The 21719-nt window shown below is 35.8% G+C and overlaps 1 protein-coding gene across 3 annotated transcripts in view; it reads right to left on the bottom strand.

Moving 5' to 3' along the window:
* LOC127455497 (mirror-image polydactyly gene 1 protein-like) overlaps positions 1-21719 on the bottom strand; it is a 101503-nt gene that overhangs the window by 35803 nt on the left and 43981 nt on the right. For all 3 annotated transcript variants that reach the window (XM_051723449.1, XM_051723448.1, XM_051723450.1), the window contains 5 exons: positions 19961-20066; positions 15918-16047; positions 10901-10934; positions 10132-10302; positions 1009-1116 (listed from right to left, as the gene is read on the bottom strand). In XM_051723449.1, the coding sequence (XP_051579409.1) occupies positions 1009-1116; positions 10132-10302; positions 10901-10934; positions 15918-16047; positions 19961-20066 (549 nt within the window). The remainder of the gene's footprint in view (positions 1-1008; positions 1117-10131; positions 10303-10900; positions 10935-15917; positions 16048-19960; positions 20067-21719) is intronic.

Below are 21719 nucleotides of genomic sequence, written 5' to 3'. Positions count from 1 at the left end.
GCAATGAAAAACATTGTCTTCCAACCTATCCTTGGTTGCACAATGCCATAAAAATAGAGTATAAAAGACAGGGTGAAATCGGGTTATAATTTCCTATATTTAAGAATTATATAGTATACTAAATACATCCTGTAGCTTATTTTTAAGGGCTGGTAGACAAAAACATTTCATTGTTATTGCACCGATGTATATGTGTCTTTGGAACAATGGAACAGAGCATAGCTATTACATTTTCCATTGGGCTTTCTAACATTCACACAAAATGTAGATTCATTTGACTATAAATGCTACCAGTACAAGTGGAAGCCCCCCTCTTATGCATATAGCTACTGGGTGGTGAGGTTAAGTGGATGACTACAACACAAGCAGTGTGTTAGTATATTTGGTGCAGATGCAAGCTCTTATGTGTATGTGTGTTCATTTGTCGTAAAGGTCCGGGGCACGGGCCTGACTCAGCAACCCCGCTGAAATCAGTCCCCCTCCTCTCCCAAGTCTATCTCAGCACGTGTTTACTCAGCTCTATCTAATGACGGCCCATTTACAGCACTCTGCATTAAACTCAAGGGCTCTGGCTGCATCAGATAAATACAGCAAATCAAATAGGCCCGTGTTTGCCCTGCGTCTCCCTAACAGACCCGCAGCGAGGCATCGAGGCACACTGACCAGCCTGTGTCATCCTAAAACCCTGTCAAACATACGCCCGGGGCCACCAGTCTATCGCCACAAATCACTGGAAAACAAGTGCAGTAGAGAGCAAATACAAGTTAATGAATGATACAGTGGAGAGTGTAATGACGGGATGATAAAGGGTCCAGGGGCATTTGTTTTTGTGTATGGAGGACTGCACGTACGGTGAAGGTCGTATTCTAGGATGGTATTGTTGGCAAACAGTCCCAGCGTGTTTCGACGAGTACATGTATTCCGTGAAAGCGAGCGAGGGCTAACCCGAGGGCTTGTGACATTAATTTCCAGAGGATCCCTACCACGTGGGATTTGTGTGTGTTTTACCTTGCTCACTCGATCCCGATTGTTTTGGGCGGCCAGGTGGCGGGTGTTGTTTGCAGAATTATGGCTTGGTTCTTTTGCACGAAGCAGCTCTTGTTCTTTGTGCTTGCACTGGGGAAGAGAAAGAAAGAAACAGAGCTCACTTTGAATGTATTCAATCAGAATTTAAAGTAAGCGTCAGGTGATGAGACTAGCTAGACACACAGCTGTTTTTATACTTTGTTTGATTACTTTTTTATCATTCAGAATTTTCCATTTAGGATTAACTGTACCTTTAAGTGTATAATTTCCGCGCCACTAGCATCACCAAATGAAAAATAGAAAATAGTGATGGTTTTCAAAAAGCTTTTCTAAACACTCTCCCCACCCCCAGGGCCTTTATTTATTTAATAAATAACTGGTAAAATTGTATAGCCTTACAATCTTATGGTATTTGGTATTTTTTGAGGCTGGGGCATCAGTTTCTTGACAGAATAATGTAAACTGCAAACATTGGTGCACAAATATTTTTTTGAAAGAGTTCAAATAATATCTGCATGCAAGTTGGCTCAAGAAGTCTGTAAAATGCAGTTACATTGCCATATGGAAAAATAATGTGTATCTTAGACTGTTCAATGAGAGGTGAAATCTCTGCGGGGCATAAACCTTCATAAACCTTTTCAGTTATTACTACATTTACTGTAAGAACATGGGCAAACACTGCTGATGCTACTCTTCATGTGTTTCTGTGATCTCTGAAGGGACAAACTCATTTTTAGTATATTTCAAAATAAAATAATCCTGTTTTTACAAAGAAAAATATGCATCAAATTTAAGAGAATGATGTCAAAATGTACAACGGACAGAAAAGTAGTGGAAGCTGACTCAGTAGCTCAGAGGTTTCAGCATTATTCATTAGGTCAATTCAATTAATTTGTAAAGTGTTTTATGCATACTGAAAACAAAAGTGTCTGACAAATCCCCAGTAGTTCATATGGATTCAGTATTATGTGAGGCCTATTTAATAATACTCATGTAAGTATCAATTTAACATAATAAATCAGCAATAAACGTAACAACAATGGTTAACAATTATGGTTCTTCACCTCAATCATACATAAAAAAACCTGTTATTTTCAGGCTGGTCCAGCTTATGTGTATGCGTGTTCAAGAGTATACAAACTCTATCAAATAGGTGATTGTAAAGATTCCCTATTTTCATTTATTTAGTAATTCAGTACTATTAAAAAGTATTTAGTAGTTCAGTACTATTCAGAAGTATTCAGTAGTTCAGTCCTATTTAGAAGTATTCATTAGTTCAGTCCTATTTAGAAGTATTCAGTCCTCAGTACTATTAAGAAGTATTCAGTAGTTCAGTACCAAGTATTCAGTAGTTCAGTACTATACAAAAGTATTCAGTCCTCAGAAATATTCAGAAGTATTCAGTAAAATTCAAAAGTATTCAGTAGTTCACTACAATTAAAAGTATTTAGTAGTTCAGTACTATTCAGAATTATTCAGTAGTTTAGTGCTATTTAGAAGTATCCAGTCCTTCAGTACTATTAAGCAGTATTCGGTAGTTCAGTACCAAGTATTCAGTAGTTCAGTACTATACAAAGTATTCAGTCCTCAGTAATATTCAGAAGTATTCAGTAAAATTCAAAAGTATTCAGTAGTTTAGTACTATTCAGAAGTATTCAGTAGTTCACTACAATTAAAAAGTATTCAGTAGTTTAGTACTATTCAGAAGTATTCAGTAGTTCACTACAATTAAAAAGTATTCAGTAGTTTAGTACTATTCAGAAGTATTCAGTAGTTCAGTCAAATTCAAAAGTATTCAGCAGTTTAGTACTATTCAGAAGTATTCAGTAGTTCAATACAATTAAAAAGTATTCAGTAATTCAGTACCATTCAGAAGTATTCAGTAGTTTAGTACTATTCAGAAGTATTCAGTAGTTCACTACAATTAAAAAGTATTCAGTAGTTTAGTACTATTCAGAAGTATTCAGTAGTTCAGTCAAATTCAAAAGTATTCAGCAGTTTAGTACTATTCAGAAGTATTCAGTAGTTCACTACAATTAAAAAGTATTCAGTAGTTTAGTACTATTCAGAAGTATTCAGTAGTTCAGTCAAATTCAAAAGTATTCAGCAGTTTAGTACTATTCAGAAGTATTCAGTAGTTCAATACAATTAAAAAGTATTCAGTAATTCAGTACCATTCAGAAGTACTCAGTAGTTTAGTACTATGCAGAAATGTTCATTAGCTCAGTAATATTCAAAAGTAGTCAGACGTTCAGTACTAACCAAAATATTCAGTAGTTCAGTAATATATAGAAGTATTCAATAGTTCTGTAGGCTACTACTCAAAAGTATTCAGTAGTTTAGAAGTAATCAATATTATTCAGTAGCTTAGTATTATTCAGGACAACTCTTAGTAGTATTCATTTTTTTCAGTAGTATTCTTTATGGCTTTTCTCTACCCACACACCCAACTCATGTCCATTTTCCATACAAAACAAGCCTCCACTGTCAGACAGACCTACTGAGAAACAGACAGATTCTTTAAACATACAACAATGTGTCCAACTCTTTGGTGAGTATTATTGTAAGTGAGCTTGTTTTATACCATTCCATATGTGCTCCTCCCATGTGCACATTCCAAGACTGATGGACACTTACCAGGAATGTAAACCATCCTCACGGCCTGACAAGTCCCAATGTTTCAGCATTCAGCCGTCTCAAAGACCAGCAGCCGCACAAACAAGCCCATCAGCCACATACCCCACTCCCGTCTCTTTCCTCTGTAGACTAAAATAATACTGCTGCCATCCAGACCAAACATACAGCTTCTCTTTAGTGTCAGCCTGAGTTATGGCTCTTGGGCAGCAGATGTCTTTTAGGAGGAAATGCATTTTAATCAGAATGCACCTCTGCACTGACGCAAAATGCCAACATTGCTGTTAGCTCCCAAAAATAGCTGCAGCCAGGGGGAAATGGGCAGTAGGAACAGACACATTAACTCATTTTAACTTTTTAATCCAACAATTGAAGTCTCCAACAAATCTGAATTAATTAGGGCTGTCAATCGATTAAAACTTTTAATCAAATTAATTTTATATGTTAATGAATCAAATTAATCACAATTAGTCAATATTTGCTGAAAAATGCCCCCAAAAATACAAAGAAATTGAATTTAAGAAAATTTAAATACAATACATTATTGTGGCAGAGAAGTAAGGCTTTGAATAGATATTATCAAAAGCTACTTTAAAAGTCAATATTGTTTATTTCTGTAACATTAAACATAAGACTATCACTGGCTTACAATTCACAGCAATACATTTTGCAATCAAGTTTGTCAATCTTAGGGGCCCATTAACACGGGATGCGTTCATGCATTATGTATTTTTTAACACTTCGATTTGCAATTATACAAAAATGAATGTTAAATTGACAATCCTAGAGATGAAACAAAGCACAATAACACATGAGTTAGAATAAGAAGCTTGAACCATGACAGCATGTTATGCGAGGAGAGACAAAAAATTATGCGGAATAAGATCTCAAGACAATCATTCAGTTCTAATTCACCACGAGATGCGACTTAATTTCTTCTCTCACTTTAACATCAGCACTCTATCAAGATCAAGAGAAATTCAATAAGCGCCCGGCGCAGAGACATAACGAAGCGGAGAGGCAGGAAGTGAGAATAAGATTTATTTTTTCCAACACTTATCCAGCTTTTCATATTCCATATTGCAGGCCAAAGGGATGTGGCAGCCCTCTGTCTGCAGCCGGGCTCTAATCCCTGCGAGATGAGCAGAGAGATGGGCGGAACGGCAGGGGTGGCAGATATCCTTGAGGATAGAGAGAGGACCCATTCCCGTCTCAGAGGGATTAGGCATGGGGTTTTGCAACTTACTTCTGAAATTGCCCCATAGATTCAGGTTTTTGGCCCCAATGAAAAATCAGAGCAGCGTTTCTTTGGGCCGTACTGTGGGCTGTGGGATTGCAGTGATGTGCTGGTGGGTTTTGGGCAGAGTTAGAAGACTGACACCTGCTCTTCATCACATATCAGGAAGATTGACACAGGTTTTTACGGTCTACTGGCATTCCAGCAGCATTTATCTGCACGCCAGGATTTATTTTATAAAGAAGGCCTACCTCCAATAAAGGACACACTTGATCGGGAGGTTGCAAGCGATATCAGTACCATTTACAATATGAAGAGGGCAAAAGCTAAAGATAAGGCACCATTTAATCCATTTGGTTGTGTCTATGTGGTCATTTTCATTGTATTTGATTTTGATTTTTGATTTTGCTCAAAAGAAAAAAATATTACATGAGACTTTTGGACCCTAATGTACATTTTGTGTATATCAGTATATCTTCAACATTTCATTAAAAAAAAATCACCACACTTAATTGTTTTTCAGCTGATTTTGTGTATATTTTTCATACTGCAATTCAACATGTCAGTTTCAAAAATAATTTTAATGCCAGGTTCTATACAATGCCCTGTTCATATTATTATAAGTAGAAGTCTACAATCGATCTAAAATGACCAGATTTATACATCAAATCAGAATAGTTAGTAATACATTTGCCAAAGTGACGTAATCAACTTCTTCTCATACTAGATGTATACAAGCGTGTTCCCAAACTGAAAATAGGAGGTCTGGTTGCTCTGTCATTGAAGTCTGATCAGCCAAGAGTTTGTTTTACAGCACCGAGGTATGTGATGGAGCTAAGCAACTGTCTTTATGACACAAACTCTGCTGTCATTTATTTACGAGTTTACACACACACACACACACAAAAGAAATGTAGAGGTGCAACAGCATCACAGCTAGTCCTACATGTACCTGTGTTTGTACCGTCTGGTGCATTGTTTTTTTTTCCCTACACACATTTAGAATAATACTATTGGTTAATCTAATTTTGCCCTGCCCACACAGTCTCGGTTACATCAGCAGAAAAAAAAAGTCATTTCAGAGGGGGAGAAAGTTATTACTTTGTGATGAAGGATTATGAAAACTCTTTTTTTCTTTAGAATAATGTGCAATAGGGCTGCAACTCACGATTATTTTGATAATCAACTAATCGATTATTAGTACAATTATTCAACTATTCGGGCGATTATCGCAACGATTAATCATTAGCTCTTAACCGACTATTCAGCTTGTGCCTCAACTTGTAGGTTGCATTAAATGTGCTTACTAACAATAAAGAGGACAAAATCTTCTTTAAAGATACCTCTAAATGACAAGAGAAATTTATTTTTTATTTTTTAATTCAGTAAAAAAAAAAAAAAAAAAATCACTGCAAAAAAATCCTATTGTTATCAAGAGTTTTTGTCTTGTTTTCCATTAAAATTATCTAAAAATCCTTAAAACAAGATATATTTCCTTGAGAATCAACATGTAATATATTTAGACTTGCTTTCATATTTAAGTCAAAATATCGTATATGTTGCTTCTCAGGTAAAATGTATCTTGTTTTAAGGATTTTTAGATATTTTAAAATAATAAATATTGTATTCAACATTCTCCTATAACAATTTTTTTCTTGTGCAATATAGCTCCTAAAGTTAATGTACGTTGTCTTAAAGGGGTTTTAGATATTATTATGGAAAACAAGGACCTTTGACTCATCAAAAACTTTTTGTTGCAGTGTATAATGGGCTAAGACTACACTCTCTCACCTTTTTGTTCACTTCGATCCATCTTTAACTCACAAAAAACAAACTCTTTCTTCTTAATAGAGCTGCGTAATGCCAATTTTCTTCACGATAAGATACACATCATGACACATACAGTATATTGTGATTCAATATGTCGTGAGCCATCACATTATAATCTAGCTGCAGCCAATGTATGTGAGGGACGATCAGCCAGGTGCAGTTTCAATCTCTCCCCCTTAGATTGGGTCACTTCACACGACTCATAGAAGCATGCTGACCACACAGAGAAATGCCAGTTTCGGAGTTTGTTTATTTACATGGCACGTTTCCTAATTATTTGAACTTTAATAAAGGATGCATTAAAGATATAATACCAGGTTGTTTCCTTTTTAGATGCTTGAACATGCAAGTATTGCTTAGGCACAATCCCAGATCTGGCTCCACTTTATTTCACGATGACACTGCTTCTGTATTTACTTGTTTTGTATTTTTGCATAATAATTCCCTCATACTTTGTGATCTACATCACCTTTTAGGCTGTTTGGAAAGTTTAGGGTGCATCTGGATGTGAGTTGTGTTTTCTTCCACTCCTCAACCAGCCGCGAGCTTAAGTGGAGCTCTCGCGCGCCATCATTAGAGTTTCATATAATGTTATGTTAAATGAGATCAAACAACAATACGAAAATAATATTTTTGTCAACAATTTTTATTGTTGAATCTTTTCAGCCCTAATGTGCAATGATGAAACATGCACATTAAGACCAAGGAACCAGGGAAAATAAAAAAAAAAATAGGGTAAATTTCTATTTTATATTGACATTTAACATTCCATGTGAAAACAGAGTAAGTTAGAGTAAAACTTTTTGTGGTTACCGAATCGCGGACACTTGCACTTGTAAAAAGTAACAAATTCTGTTAGTTCTGATTTGTGAATTCAGATAACATTGTATACGCTCACCGAATCCACCAATATTACAATTTGACCAGTAACCATTTTATGCACATTATGAGTAGTTGATTAAGCAGCAAATCATCAGTTGAAAATGTTGTTTGTTTCTGAGTGTTGTAACACAGGTCTAGAAAATCCAGTATTCAGAAAGGCCTTGATGAACTGTACCATCACAGTTACATCATACCCGCTGACCCAAAAAACAACACTGGGAACTACCAGTAGATACAATTCTGCAATCATCCACATTATATAACCCCAATTATGAAATATAGGTAGCATTTATCAACAAAAAGAAATCCCGGCAAATACATTCACTGCCCCACACTTGAACTCTATGATGAAGCGGAATATCTAAATGTCAATATTTAGCTACCTGCTTGTTTGTTTTCATTTGATTGAATTTATGTGTGTAGGAACGATATACCAAATATTTGAGGTTATGCAGCAATATTTGTCCCTACATCTGAATTAGGTAGCTGGTGTGTTGATTCTTAAATCAGCACAGGTTCTGTGAATAAACATAGATATATGTGCTTTAATAGACCGATAATCGAAGTCATCTTGCAGAGGTGGTAAAAACGCAGGAGGAGAGAGAGATAGTCAATATTTAGAGAGTCGTATTTGACTTTTGTCTTTCTATGGTGTAAAGGTTTCTGGCTTGGTACACAACTACTGTGAGTGTTAAAGCTGCTGTGTTAAGATTGACCCTTTAGCCAGGCACACACTACACAACTCAAGCATGTTCCCTTTCAATTTTTTTAGGTGGCAACTAGTCAACGACTACGTGTCTCAGGTTGAAGCAGGTGTCATTAGTCCACCTCATTTTAATTTAATTTAAAAATAAATTGCACTTAATCGCGCAATTTGTGGTAGATAACTACATTACTCCTAAATCCCAAAGAGAAAGTTCAACCAATCAGAGAATTGCTGCAAACAATACGTACCAAAAGAGCTCTGCAGCGGCCTCCCACTCCCATTAGTGCACAGTGGAAGACGCAATCGAGTCAGTCTCCCTACACTCTCAAATTACTTATATATTTTTATGTATTTGAATATTTTGAAATAAACTAAAAATTAGGGCTATCAATCGATTCAATTTTTTTATCTAATTAATTACATGGCATGCAGATTAATCAAATTAATCGCAATGAATCGTATACATAAATATTTGCTGAGAAAGCCCCTCAAATAACAATAATTCAATATATAATGATTAAATAAGTATAAATACTTATATTTAAATAATTATAAATAAAATGAATATATTATAAAAAATAATAATACAGATTATTAAAATGCATTATTTTAGCACACAAGTGAAGCATTAAAAAAGACAATACAAAAAGTGGCTTCAGAATGCAATATATTGTTTATTTCCATATTACTGAACATAAGCCTATCATTGACCTACAGTTCACAGCAACCCATTTTGCAATTGAATTTGTCAATCAGTCCAAGATTTATTATAAGGGCTTGTCTAAGGACGCGTCAATGTACACCTGCATCAGACAGACGCTTTTGGAGTATCTCGGTTGCGTCGTGTCATAAACATACTGTTTTTAGGGCGCTGTATCAAGTTAAAGTTTGAAACGTAGAAAAAACGTCTCGAGATCCCTGCCTTCGGATTTGCATTCCATCGAACTGTATTTTGAATGCAAGAACATGTTCTCATCTTGTGTTGTCTGCTTTCGGTAAATGTGGTTTGTTCTGTCTTAATAAACTGCGTGTTGCCTATACAACAAGTTTCGCTTACTGCCCCCTAGAGAAAACAGGTGGTTCTACAAGCATGAATTGCTCAGATGGAAGGAATATTCCTTATTACGGTCTGGGAACATGATTAAATGCGTTAATTTTTAACTAGTTATTTTTTACATAATTAATCGCACTTAACACGTTAAATAGACAGACCTACTCAAAATATAATGTTTGTATACTTATAATCAACAACTTCAAAATCAAAAGTTTTTTATTTCCCGACGTTTTTATGATTGCGTAATTCGTAATGCTTGATGGGATTGTAATTCATGCCCTCAAAGTTTCTAATGTGTGATTTACCTCGGAGCTTGTTGGTTAGGTTCATGACTCCGAACTATTTTATGAAGGATTTTATGAAATCCCAATGGAAAAATGTAATGGGAAAAATCCAAGACAGACGAAAAAGTGGGCGGGCACTGTTGCGCTCTTTTGAAGTTTTTATTAAATAAAATACGATTGCAAGCCATTACTTCATGTTGCATGTTGACATATCACAAATAAACTCTCCTCTTTCTATGTGCGTGAGTTTATGCGAGAATGAATTTCGGGATCGTAGCTTCATTTGTGGAGTTAATCTTGTAATTGACGCACCTAGTCTGCGTTCAGTCGTGCAATGTGCGTACCAACATGACAGAAAGCACTAGACTGCGAATCTTGTGTGCGCATGGTGCTGACTTTCAGTCTTGTAGTGTGTGCTTGGCTTTAGTGGAGAGTGTGTGCACACTGGGGTGAGAGGAGCTCTGTTGTAGGGTCTTACCCTGGTTAAAGCAGTGTCTCTCTCCTCTATGACAGCTTTCATCTCCTCTGAGGTGATCTGGGAAAGGCGCTCTCTGGCCCTCTGAATTTGTTCAATGATGGCCACCCCGCTTTGCTCGATAGCAAGAGCAGAGTCCGCGCTGTTGACCCTGTTCAACAACTCTTCCAGGTCCTAAACATACAAACAATAATGTGACACTGTTCTTAGGGACAAAGACACTCAATGTCATTCTAAATATCTTCACCTGTCTCTAGCCAATTGTTTTAAAGTATTTCTTTGACCTTTTAAAATACATTTTTAACAATCCTAACTTTGTTTCTAAGTCTTAACAGCTGATATATGACTATATAGTGGTACTTGGCCATGCAAAACCCACTGCAATGATGTTCTGGTTTGAAGTCGCCAGTCTGGGCATTGCTAAGGTGTTCTTAGCATGTAGCTACAATATGTGGTCACTAGGGTTTTTTGGGTGGTTGGCCAGGCATTGCTATGAAGTTGCTATGGTGTTCTGAGTTGTTCGTAGAGCATTGCTATGTGGTCACATTGGGTTTTAGGGTTTTTAAAAACCTTAATTCCACAGTAAGTATTGGCGATAGTAATAATGATGGATTCCTAAGGGGGTACCACTAATAAAGAAATCTTTTATAAAAACATCAACAGCACTTCTCACAACCCTGTTTCCTGTGGCTGATTTTTCATTTAAGATAGTCAGACAAAAAGGGTACACACAACAATCAAGAGATGAAATTCTCCAGTGAGGTAGGCTTACCACATCACTTTCTTCAGGTTTAATATTCTCCAGCCTGGAGTGAGACAGGAAAAAATGAGTGAGAGAGTAAAAGAGAAATGAAATGAAGTGAGCTTCCTTCAGTTTCCTTTCTGTCACTCTGCAAAATGAGATCACTTCCCAAATCCAGTAATTGCATTCTATGGGTTTTGGTATGAGAGCAGAAGACACACTCGGAGATATTAAAAGTGATGCCCGCTCAAGCTGTTATTCCATCGTAATGCCAATTCTGTTCAGAACTGACTGTGAATTGTTAAGTTATTGGGATCAATTGTTCATATGTGTGGGGAAACGGAGAGAGAGATTAGGGCTGAACCTTTTGTGCCACACCTGCCATGAGCATCTTTATAGAGGTAAAGACAACAGTAATAAAGCCAAATGCCTGAGACACACAAGTCGCACTGTTGGAAATATTTATGATTTTTCTGGTTTTTCATATGGAGTTACACATTCACAAAGATTTGCTCATAGATACTGTAGATCAACACCACGGCAAGTCAAATCGTGGGGTTTTGTGATAAATGTAGGAAATAAATACAATCGTGTCCAAAAGTCTCAGACCACACATCAAGTTTTAGTATTTGCAATTTCTTATGGAAATTAAAATATATATATATATATATATATATATATATATATATATATATATAAATGTAATGACACAATTAAGAAGAAATATTTAGGATTCAGCACCAAAGCACAAAGGGAACATACTAAGATATTTTGAAATTCATATTGCATTTTTAATCTTTATCGACCTTTCACTTTTCAAATTGTTATGCTGATAATTTAATATAAACATTTTTTTTTTATACAAATACTAAGAATACTAAATACAGTACATTTTAAATACTAAGAAGTTCATGTAAACTTAAAGTTGTTATGTTGATTATATAATTTGAAGAAAAAAAAGTATTAAGTCAGAAAAATGCTAAATAGAAGCATTTTAACTAGTGATTAGTTTTTGACCCTAACTGTATAATTGCAATGTCACAGTTTCACTGGGTTAAATAAACGGTTAGCATTTTCCATACTTTAAAAACACAACATCATAATACATCTAGTCCTCGCTGAAATTTATCAGACTAAAGAGATGACAGAAGATAAATAGCAGAAATCCACCATGCATGCTCTAGATAGAAGCCCCCATCTGTGTGATTCTCCTTTAAGAGCAAATCGAATTTCCTCTGTCAGCCACCAGGCCGAAAAAACAACAACCCCTCCACTCATTTACAAAGGCATTACATGGATCTCCATCCATTATAAAGGTACATACTCATTCACACACTGGATCCAAGAGTGACCTCCAAAAATAAGGGCTTAGAACATGTGCGTCCATTTTCCCCCAAAGATAATGGGATTCCACTTGGCTATCAATTATCATTTTTCTGAGAGAGGGCCGGAATGGGCCCTGGAACACAGCTAAGAGAAAGACATGTTTTTATAATTAGATTTTGAAGAGATCTCGCACTCATTGTGGAGCTGGAAAATGCATTTCATGCCTCTCAATAATTGCGGTTCGTTTGAATGACTTAAGGAGCTATCAATAAATCATGAGATTGACTGAAATATTAAACAGGGCATAAGGTGACGAATACCTGTGAATGTGACGTAAAGCAATGAAGATGAATGTAAATTCATCAATAAATAAAATTTAAAGCATTACCAAAAAGCTGCAAACACGCCTACTAGTTGTTGGGAACTTGCTTGTTAAATGGGTCGTTCCTGTTATGCAGTACATTACCATATCTCCATCATATATGTCCTAATATACTGGATACAATATTACATTTACAGTTTTTAAATATGGAAGTAATAGCAATGATTTGATGAAATGTGAAATTTTGAGGGATTATTTGTCTTGTTTCACTCTAAAACACTCTAAAATACTTAGATATAATTACATAAATTGGTATGATGCTATGATGGTATCATGCTTTCATATGCAAAATCTAAAAATGTGGTTAAAAATGTCAAAATGAACTTCAAGTTGACACATTTGTGTAAGCTTACTGAGCAATGGCTAACTTCAGCTCTTTATTTCCATCCTGTTAGACAGATACACTGTTAATTTACTTGCCATTGTGTAAATATCATGTTACAATTAATAAAGTTTAGGTGCCTGACCTTGACCAGAGGATATTTCTACAAATCTGGTATACCCCTTTATAGAAATACTTCCTAACAGTACAAACCAGGTAAACAATGCATAAAAAGAATGACCCAAACGTAGATGTCTACAAAGACATATTTCAAAAACGGTCATTACAACCTCTGTAAAATATTGATCAGGACATATAAATAAGGATATATATCCTCTCATCCCCTGGAGGGCACATGGAAATATATATATTACGCAAGGTCAATCACCAAACAACAGCACCTATTGCCACCAACACCTGCATTATCAGCAAGTTAAACATACAAGAAAGATCATATTAATTAGAACCCAGCAGGCATGGCGGTAAAAAGTAAATACCCACAGGTCTAAAGCACAGGATTGATTTCCTATACAGTGGAACTTTTGACTGACAACCCAGTACTAGGGTGAAGGGACTCTTAAGAAATGTCACACCCCTCTGATATATTTCCAAACCAGTCGATATTGGACTTTCCCTCAAACCCTTGTCTATTCATTCAGTCTGTACTCTAGCAGCAAGAACAAAGCGGATTCCCATAACTACATGCCTCGTGTGGTTTGCAAACCCTTAAATCAAAAGCCTTAAAGAAGGCTAAGAAACATTTAAGGTGCTTTGACTAAAAAGTGAAAATAAAACCTGAGGTTTCCAATTTAGAGCTTCAAGGAAGTTTCAAGCACATTCAGCATCATAAAAAGTAGCCTTATGTTTTTTTGTCTGTCTGCGCTTGTTTTTCTTTGTACCATATGCTAGACGGAAGTCTTTGACCATTGTTTCTTAAGCTTATCGTGCTGAAATGCCATGTTTTTTAGATGCCGTGTCAAGTTAAAAAGAGCGTTAAAAGTGCTGTAAGCGATTTTAACCGTTTTAGAATTTCCACAAGCTGAGCCGTTGGATTAGCAACACCCCCTCTTTCCAAAACCCTGCACTCTAAAGATACCATTGAGACTGACATAGAGCAAAAACGGTTGTCAAAAACATCAGCAGTAAAATAGCACCCTCAACTGACATCTGTTATGAGCAACATTGCATAAAAATCGCATTAGGCCTCAATATATCTCTGTAACTACAATACTATGAGAAAGCGCAAAATGTTTGACAGGCAGAAAGCTTCAGAGACTGCGACCCATGGACAGATTTTTGTTTGCTGTTTATAGAGTCTGTTGTTGTCACAGAGACCAGTGAGATATCTCACAACACTTATTTCATTAATACCTTTCAGGGAGCAGAAAAATTTCATGAAAAATTCACGAAACAAAAATTGCTTACAGCAACTTTAACGTTTTTTTAAAAGTGCCTCTAGACACATGCGTTCAGTTCTATTTGTTGCGCGTCACACTTATTTGAAACCTTCGTTTTCAGTTTCCTAACATCATCGTTTTCCAAATTATGCAGTAATGGAGAGCTTTTTGAAACGCTCCATCTGTGGTGGAGGAAAACTGTACTGAAGATGAAACGTAGCAAAACGTAGCAAAATCAATGCGTTTTTTAAAATGAAAACCTATAAGATATTGTGGACATTTTCTCAGCCACATCTAAGGCCACACCCAATACCAATCAATATTTCATTAGAAAACGAGTTGTTTTTGCTACAATGATGCCCCTTATTCACACTGGAACACCGTTTTCCTTCACTGAAAACCTAGACCTAGAAAACGATTGCTAAAAATGAATTGCAACTAAAAATGAAGTTTTACAATGAAAATGAATTCGTGCGGACATGTCCTAATCTGTCATGGTTTCTCTACATCTTAGTAGAGAGGACTGCACATGCCTTAAAATGAAACACGAACTGAACGGTACCGTCAGATTTCAAGCTCAAACCCTGAAATTGCTCACTCTTTACAATTTCTTCTCCAAGCAAATATTGTTGCAATAGGTTGTATTTTATGTTAGCATCGCAGGCAATATTCGTAACAGTTTTACCGGATCCTCAGCATACTAGAGCAGAAGGAAAAAAATTGGCTTACCGTTTATCAAGTGCTGAAAATGTTCTTGGTGCAGAACAATCTGGAATGTGTCAGTCACCTCTTTGCAGCCTGAACTTGTTTAGAACATTGAATCTTTGTGACACCTGCGCTAAAAACGAGCTACAGTAGAAGCAGAGGTTGACACTGTGTCTAAACATTTTATGGTCTGCGCAAACAGCGATATGCGGTGCAACAGTCAAAGACATCTGTCCAGCATGTTTAAATAGGAAAACAATGGAAAAACAGAGCAGATGCATGCAAAAACACTTTTACATTTTTTACAAACCCAAGCCCTCTACATCTTAGCTATAATTTATTAAAGCAACTAACCATAGGAGATTGTGTGTTACAGTGATTTTACCTTTGGTAAGGGATGTTCCCTTAAATGGTGGATTTCCACACTGTTTTCACTACATGAGTGAGGACGGAAGCAAATCATTGAAAAAGGAGTTTTGGAACGATTCATTAAAACAGACAGTTTGAGGTGATTCACATAAATGAACCAAACTTACTGATTTCTATTGACGTTTTTGTTACTGAAGACTGAAGATTCAAATGCTTTCTATGCATTAACACTCCTCTAATCGCAAGACAAGGAAGAATCTCAGAACCAATCTAACGAAACGTCCTTTTGAAAACTTAAAGGCCAAATAAAAAGCGCAATAAGATTGTCGCAATATTCAAGACGAAAGATTTATTTCATATTGCTAGCTAAATTATTGAAAATAAATCATAATGTCTGAGATATAGCCAAGCCCTACTTGGCTGAGAAAAAATTTCAAATCAAGATGATCAATTTCCATTTTGAGAGTGCAGAAATTAGACAGCAGAACATTGTGTTGTTGGACATGCTGAACTGAGGGTTTGAAAGAGGGTTTGAACAGCACATACTCTAGCATTGCTTCATGAAGCTTCTTGGCCCGAAGTAAAGCTTCATCTCTCTCCTCGTTCGCCAAACGCAGTCTGGCCATCACAGCCTGGTCTCTGTCCCTCTGAGCCTTATAGATCTCCTCCACTAATGCTGGAGAGAGAGAGAGAGAGAGAGAGAGAGAGAGAGGGTTATTATTCTGGTATTGCAGACTCCAGAGCTCCAGCTGCACAATAACAAGGCTAAGCTCCTCGGGAACGAGGTTATTGCAGTTGAAACACTATGGCATAAGTATTAATAATTCTAAGTGAGCCTTATTTTGAGAAGACCATTTCCCACAGGGAGGTGTGAGAGTGTGTGTGTGTGTGTGTGTGTGTAGAGAGAGAGAGAGAGAGTGTGAGCACCAAGAGCAATAACACCCTGAAGTCAGAGTTCTTGGAGAATGTGAGGACATTTTTATTTATGAAATTTCAGCATGGAAACACTCTGGTTTATCAACATTGTAAAGGAACAGTGAGCAATTATGCCAGGCTCATCTTTGTCAGAATCTATCAGAAAAATATCCTCATATAGGAGGACAAACATGACTATGTTTGACCTGCAGTCCTCAGAAGATCCATGGGCATGCTGCCAGATGAATTTCAGAGGTCATATTGGAGACAAAGGTTGCAAGCAAATGGAATAAAAGAATGAATGAAACAAATTTTTGTCTGAATATGCTGCACAGCTCCTGGTCCAAGCTCTGGTCATTTCAAGACTGGACTACTGTAATGCTTTGTTGGCTGGCCTCCCAGCTAATACAATTAAGCCACTGCAGATGGCCAAAAAGGGCTCAGGTCACCCCCCGCTTGATTTCACTTCACTGGCTACCTGTAGCTGCACGCATCAAATTCAAGACTTTGACTCTGGCCTTCAGGACAGCCAATGGAACCACACCCTCTTACTACAATTCACTTCTACAGGTCTATGCTCCAACTCACTCTCTGCGGTCTATGAATGAGCGGTGCCTGGTGGTCCCATCACAAAGAGGCTCAAAGTCTATTTCTTGATCATTCACTTTCTCTGTTCCACTGTGGTGGAATGAGCTTCCAACCTTCACACGATCTGCTGATACCCTCACAACATTCAAGTATATATATATATATATATACACACACACACACACACACACACACACACACACACACACACTGTCTCTATATCACCTATACTACTCCAGCCACCTTGAGAGCTTGGCAGTACAACACTGTAGATGTTGTTGAACTTTGTATGACAAATTGCTTGCTATGTTCCTCATTTGTAAGTCACTTTGGATAAAAGCGTCTGCTAAATGAATAGCACACTAGGAACAAATGAACAAATATACAAAAGAAAAATAAACAAATGCATGAATAAATTAATTTATGAATTAACAAAACAAATAAACAATTATACAAACAAAAAAGAAAAACAAACGAATGGAAAAGGACAAATGAATGAAAGAAAAAATGAACAAATACATAAAAGAAAAACAAATGAATCAATGAACGTATTAATGAAACAATTGAAAAAAGAAAAATAAACAAATATACAAATAAAAGTTATACTAATGAATGAAACAAATGAACAAATATACAAAAAATAAACAAACAACTATACAAACAAAAGAAAATCTAATGAATGAATGAAAAAAATAAACAATATACATTAATAAAAAAAGAAAAATCAAACAAATGAATAAATGAATAAAACAAATATACAATAAAATAAGAAAAACAAATGAATGAACAAACCAATAACAAATGAATAAACTAATAAGTAAATTACTTAAAGAAACAAACAACCAGATAAACAATGAATGAATGAATGAATGAATGACAAAGGCTGCTAGGATATGAATACATTAACTAATGAAAGAAGGAAAATACAACTGAATGAATGAGCTAATGAATGAATGAAATGAACAAACAAATATACAAAAGAAGAAAAATAAACAAACAAACCAATGTATGAATTAATTAATTTATGAATTAAAAAAGGAATGAACAATTATACAAACAAAACAGAAAAACAAACAAAGAAAAAACAAATTAAACTCATGAAACAAATGAACAAATATACAAAAAAACAAATGCATGAATGAACAAAGGAGAAATTAATGAATGAAACAAATAAATACATAAAAGAAAAACAAATGAATAAATGAATGAAAAATAAATGTATGAATGAAACAAAAGAAAATCGAATGAATAAATGAACGAAACAAATAAACAATACACATTAATACAAAAAGAAAACAAAAACAAATGAATGGAACAAACAAACAAACAAAGGAATGAATGAATGAATAAAACAAAAAATATACAAATAAAATAAGAGAAACAAATGAATGAACAAACCAAGAACAAATGATTAAACTAATAAATAAATGAATGAATTAAAGAAACAAACAACCCGATAAACAATGAATGAATGAATGAATGACAAAGGCTGCTAGGAAATATAAATAAATTAATGAATACAATGAGCTAATAAAAGAAGGGGCAGTGGTAGCTCAGCGGTTAAGGCTCTGGGTTACTGATCAGAAGGTCAGGGGTTCAAGCCCCAGCACCGCCAAGATGCCACTGTTGGGCCCTTGAGCAAGGGGTATCATGGCTGACCCTGCACTCTAACCCCAGCCTAGCTGGGATATGTGAAAAAGAAGAATTTCACTGTATATGTGCAAATGTATAATGTGTGATAAATAAAGAAAATTATAATTAATTAGAATGAATAGATGAATGAACAAATTCAATCAACAATATTGCAGACAATGTTTGCTAGAAAATATAAATAACTGACTGACTAAATGAATGAATGACAAAAGAAGAAAAAAATGTAAACAAACAAATAAAGGCATGAATTAATTGGTAAATTAGTAGATAATATGAATTAATATGACCCTATTAAATATAATCAAAAATAACACCATATGCTCAGAATCAGGAGTCTCCAACTAAGATTTAAGGTTTAACATGCCTTGATTTTGATTCAGGTTTACCCAGCAAACACCTGACCCACCCTGCACCAGACCAAAACCCACCACACAATAAGGCAGTTAGGTATAATCCAAAAGATTCACAAAACCAAACCGCCCTTGGCTCCATCTCTAATCCCATCGAAAGCGCCACTGTTATCCATCACCCGCATCAATTCTTTTTTCTCATGTTACAATGGCTTAATGATAAACAGTCATTCCCACACTAAGCCATTACAAAGTTCACAAAGCAAATCAATATTGCGTTTTAGCTGGAATTTGCTGATTAAACATCGCCACCCCGGCCCATGCAAATCATATTGAAATGAGGGCGGCAAATACATGCATGATCATCGTTTTATTAAACGAACAATTGGCTGCCTAATTGTATTCCATATATGTCACATGCCACATATTTTCATTTAACAAAGTGTGAGATTGCGAGTTTTAGCGAGTTAGGATGAAACAAAAAGTGAATATTGGCTAAATTTAAATATTTGCTCAGCAAAGGCGAGGAGTGTGTAAATTGCACTGACAAAATAATTAGTAACAAAGTGGAATGATTACTCCTGATGAGGGTGGTTTATATTAAACATACTGGTTTTTGTTTATAAATGTGAAAGCGTGCTTTTCTCAGGTTCTCTGAATAATTAATTAATTAAAAGTGTTTTAAATTTAGAAATCTATTACCAGTCAAAAGTTTGGACAAACTTGGCTGAATCTATGTTTCTCATGACCTTAAAACCCTTTTGATCTAAAGTCTTATGCTTAAATGCTTGAAATTAGGTTTATATTTGTAGACAAATATAAACTATTCCTATATATTTTGACTGGTAGTGTATGCAGTGCTAGACAATACATGAAAAGCTTTGAAAATTGCCTGAAAGCTAACAGGTAAAATACCTTTACCTCTTTTTCTTTTGTTTCTCCAATCTACTTCTCCCCTTCCCACAATTTCACTCTTATCTGTCTCTATTACTACATCTACATACAAGTTTCCTTCTCTCTGTCTGTTTATTTGTCTCTATTCTTTCCAGCTATTTCACAATATCTCTCCCCATCTCGCCCTACCTGCAGCTCTCTCACTGGCTTGTGCCTCCAGCTTGGCATCCTGTAGTTGACTGTCCAGTAATTTGGTTTCCAACTCCTTCTCCTTTAGTGCCAACTTGTCCTGGAGCTACAAACACACACAAACAAACACAGAACCAGAACAACTGTGAGACCTGTGTGTGTGAATTTAGCTCTCCTGTGTCAAACAATGAGACCAATTTTATAGACCATGATAGATATATAGGCCAGGCCGATTAATCTGCTGAAATTTGACAATTTTGAAATTATCATTTAATATAATAATGAGATTATCAATAACTATACCCAATTGGCCAATAAACAGAGGTTTTAGTTCCCTCATGTCAGTTCCAAAATTAATTGACAACTGTCAATTAATAAACATGGCTTCTGTTTCATTTTGTTTAAATTTTTTTTATATATTTAGGTACAGTATATATTGTGGAAAAAAACTTGCAAAATGGCAGAAGAAATGTTAAGGTCAAATTTCATCCCAAAATCAAAATGAAAAAAAAAAACAAATAAATAAATAAAAAACAATAAATTATACATTTTGACCTTATTTTCATAATATTGACAATACCGTAAAGCAAAACAAAATTCTCATTACTCTAATTCACACAAGGAAAGTGCTTAATTGTCTCAGATTGCTTTACTTGGTTTAGCATTTTTTGTGTCGGCTCATTTGCTATCATTAAACTGTATCATATATCGGTATTATTTTGGCTATTGGCCACCCTGCTTTCTAGATATTGGTATCAGCCTTTGAAAAACCCATATTGGTTGACCACTACTTTATAGCAAGTCAAACATTTGTATTTTTACTATTGCTCTCTCCATTACATAATTTTGGACCTCTAACAAAAAAAGAGGAACTGCCAGGATGTGGCTATAAATCTAGTTCTGACAATGATACTTTACAAGCATCTCAATGATAGATTTAACCTCCCGTCATAAATATTTTCATCCCGGTTTGTTTTTGTCCTCCTGGACTTTGAAAACATTACAGGGCTGGGCCAAAGTCCTCAAAAGGCTCTCTCAGATCGCTGCCAGCTAAAACACTCTTGGGACATGTTCCTGGCCCTCCGTGAGGAGTCACAGCTACTTGCAAACTAGGGACATCAATTACAGTCGTTTCAGAGGGCCTTCCCTTTCTCTGGCCCCTCAATGGAGCTTCTCCAGATGGGAGCAGTTATGCCACATACACTGACAGCAGCTGTGCACTCGCACTGACACATCAGTATCAAACTGTGGTGAGCGCTAATAGCATTTCAAAGCTCTAGAACTAGTCTAGAGTTACTGATGTTACCATGTCTCTAAATCAGCGCTTCTTAAACTGGGTTGCATAGCCATATATGTTCATATTTTTTATAAATGTGCAATCATTTCCTGAGTAAGAATGAATTAAATTGCTAAGAGCAAATTCACTCTCTTCAGTCCAATCTTCCACGCTGTTGCCCTTGCCGGGACTGTCTTTTGGTTCTTTTATTACGATGGTACCATTTGAAAGGCACACTCCTCCTCTGCAATGGAATTGGTCATAAAATGTGATCTCATCTTCATCAAAGACACAAGTGTAGACAAACACAATGTGCTTAAGCTAACAACACAAACAATTATAATCTTCCATGTCTTTATTGAACACATCCCATTAAACATTCACAGTGCTGTGGGAAAAGTAAGTGAAACCTTGGATTAATAACTGGTTGATCCTCCTTTGGCTGCAATAACCTAAACCAAGCATTTGCGGTAGCTGCGGATT

This window comes from Myxocyprinus asiaticus, chromosome 17 (assembly GCF_019703515.2).
Source record: "Myxocyprinus asiaticus isolate MX2 ecotype Aquarium Trade chromosome 17, UBuf_Myxa_2, whole genome shotgun sequence".
Classification (NCBI taxonomy): Eukaryota; Metazoa; Chordata; class Actinopteri; order Cypriniformes; family Catostomidae; genus Myxocyprinus; species Myxocyprinus asiaticus.
This window is presented reverse-complemented; position numbering and strand designations above follow the sequence as displayed.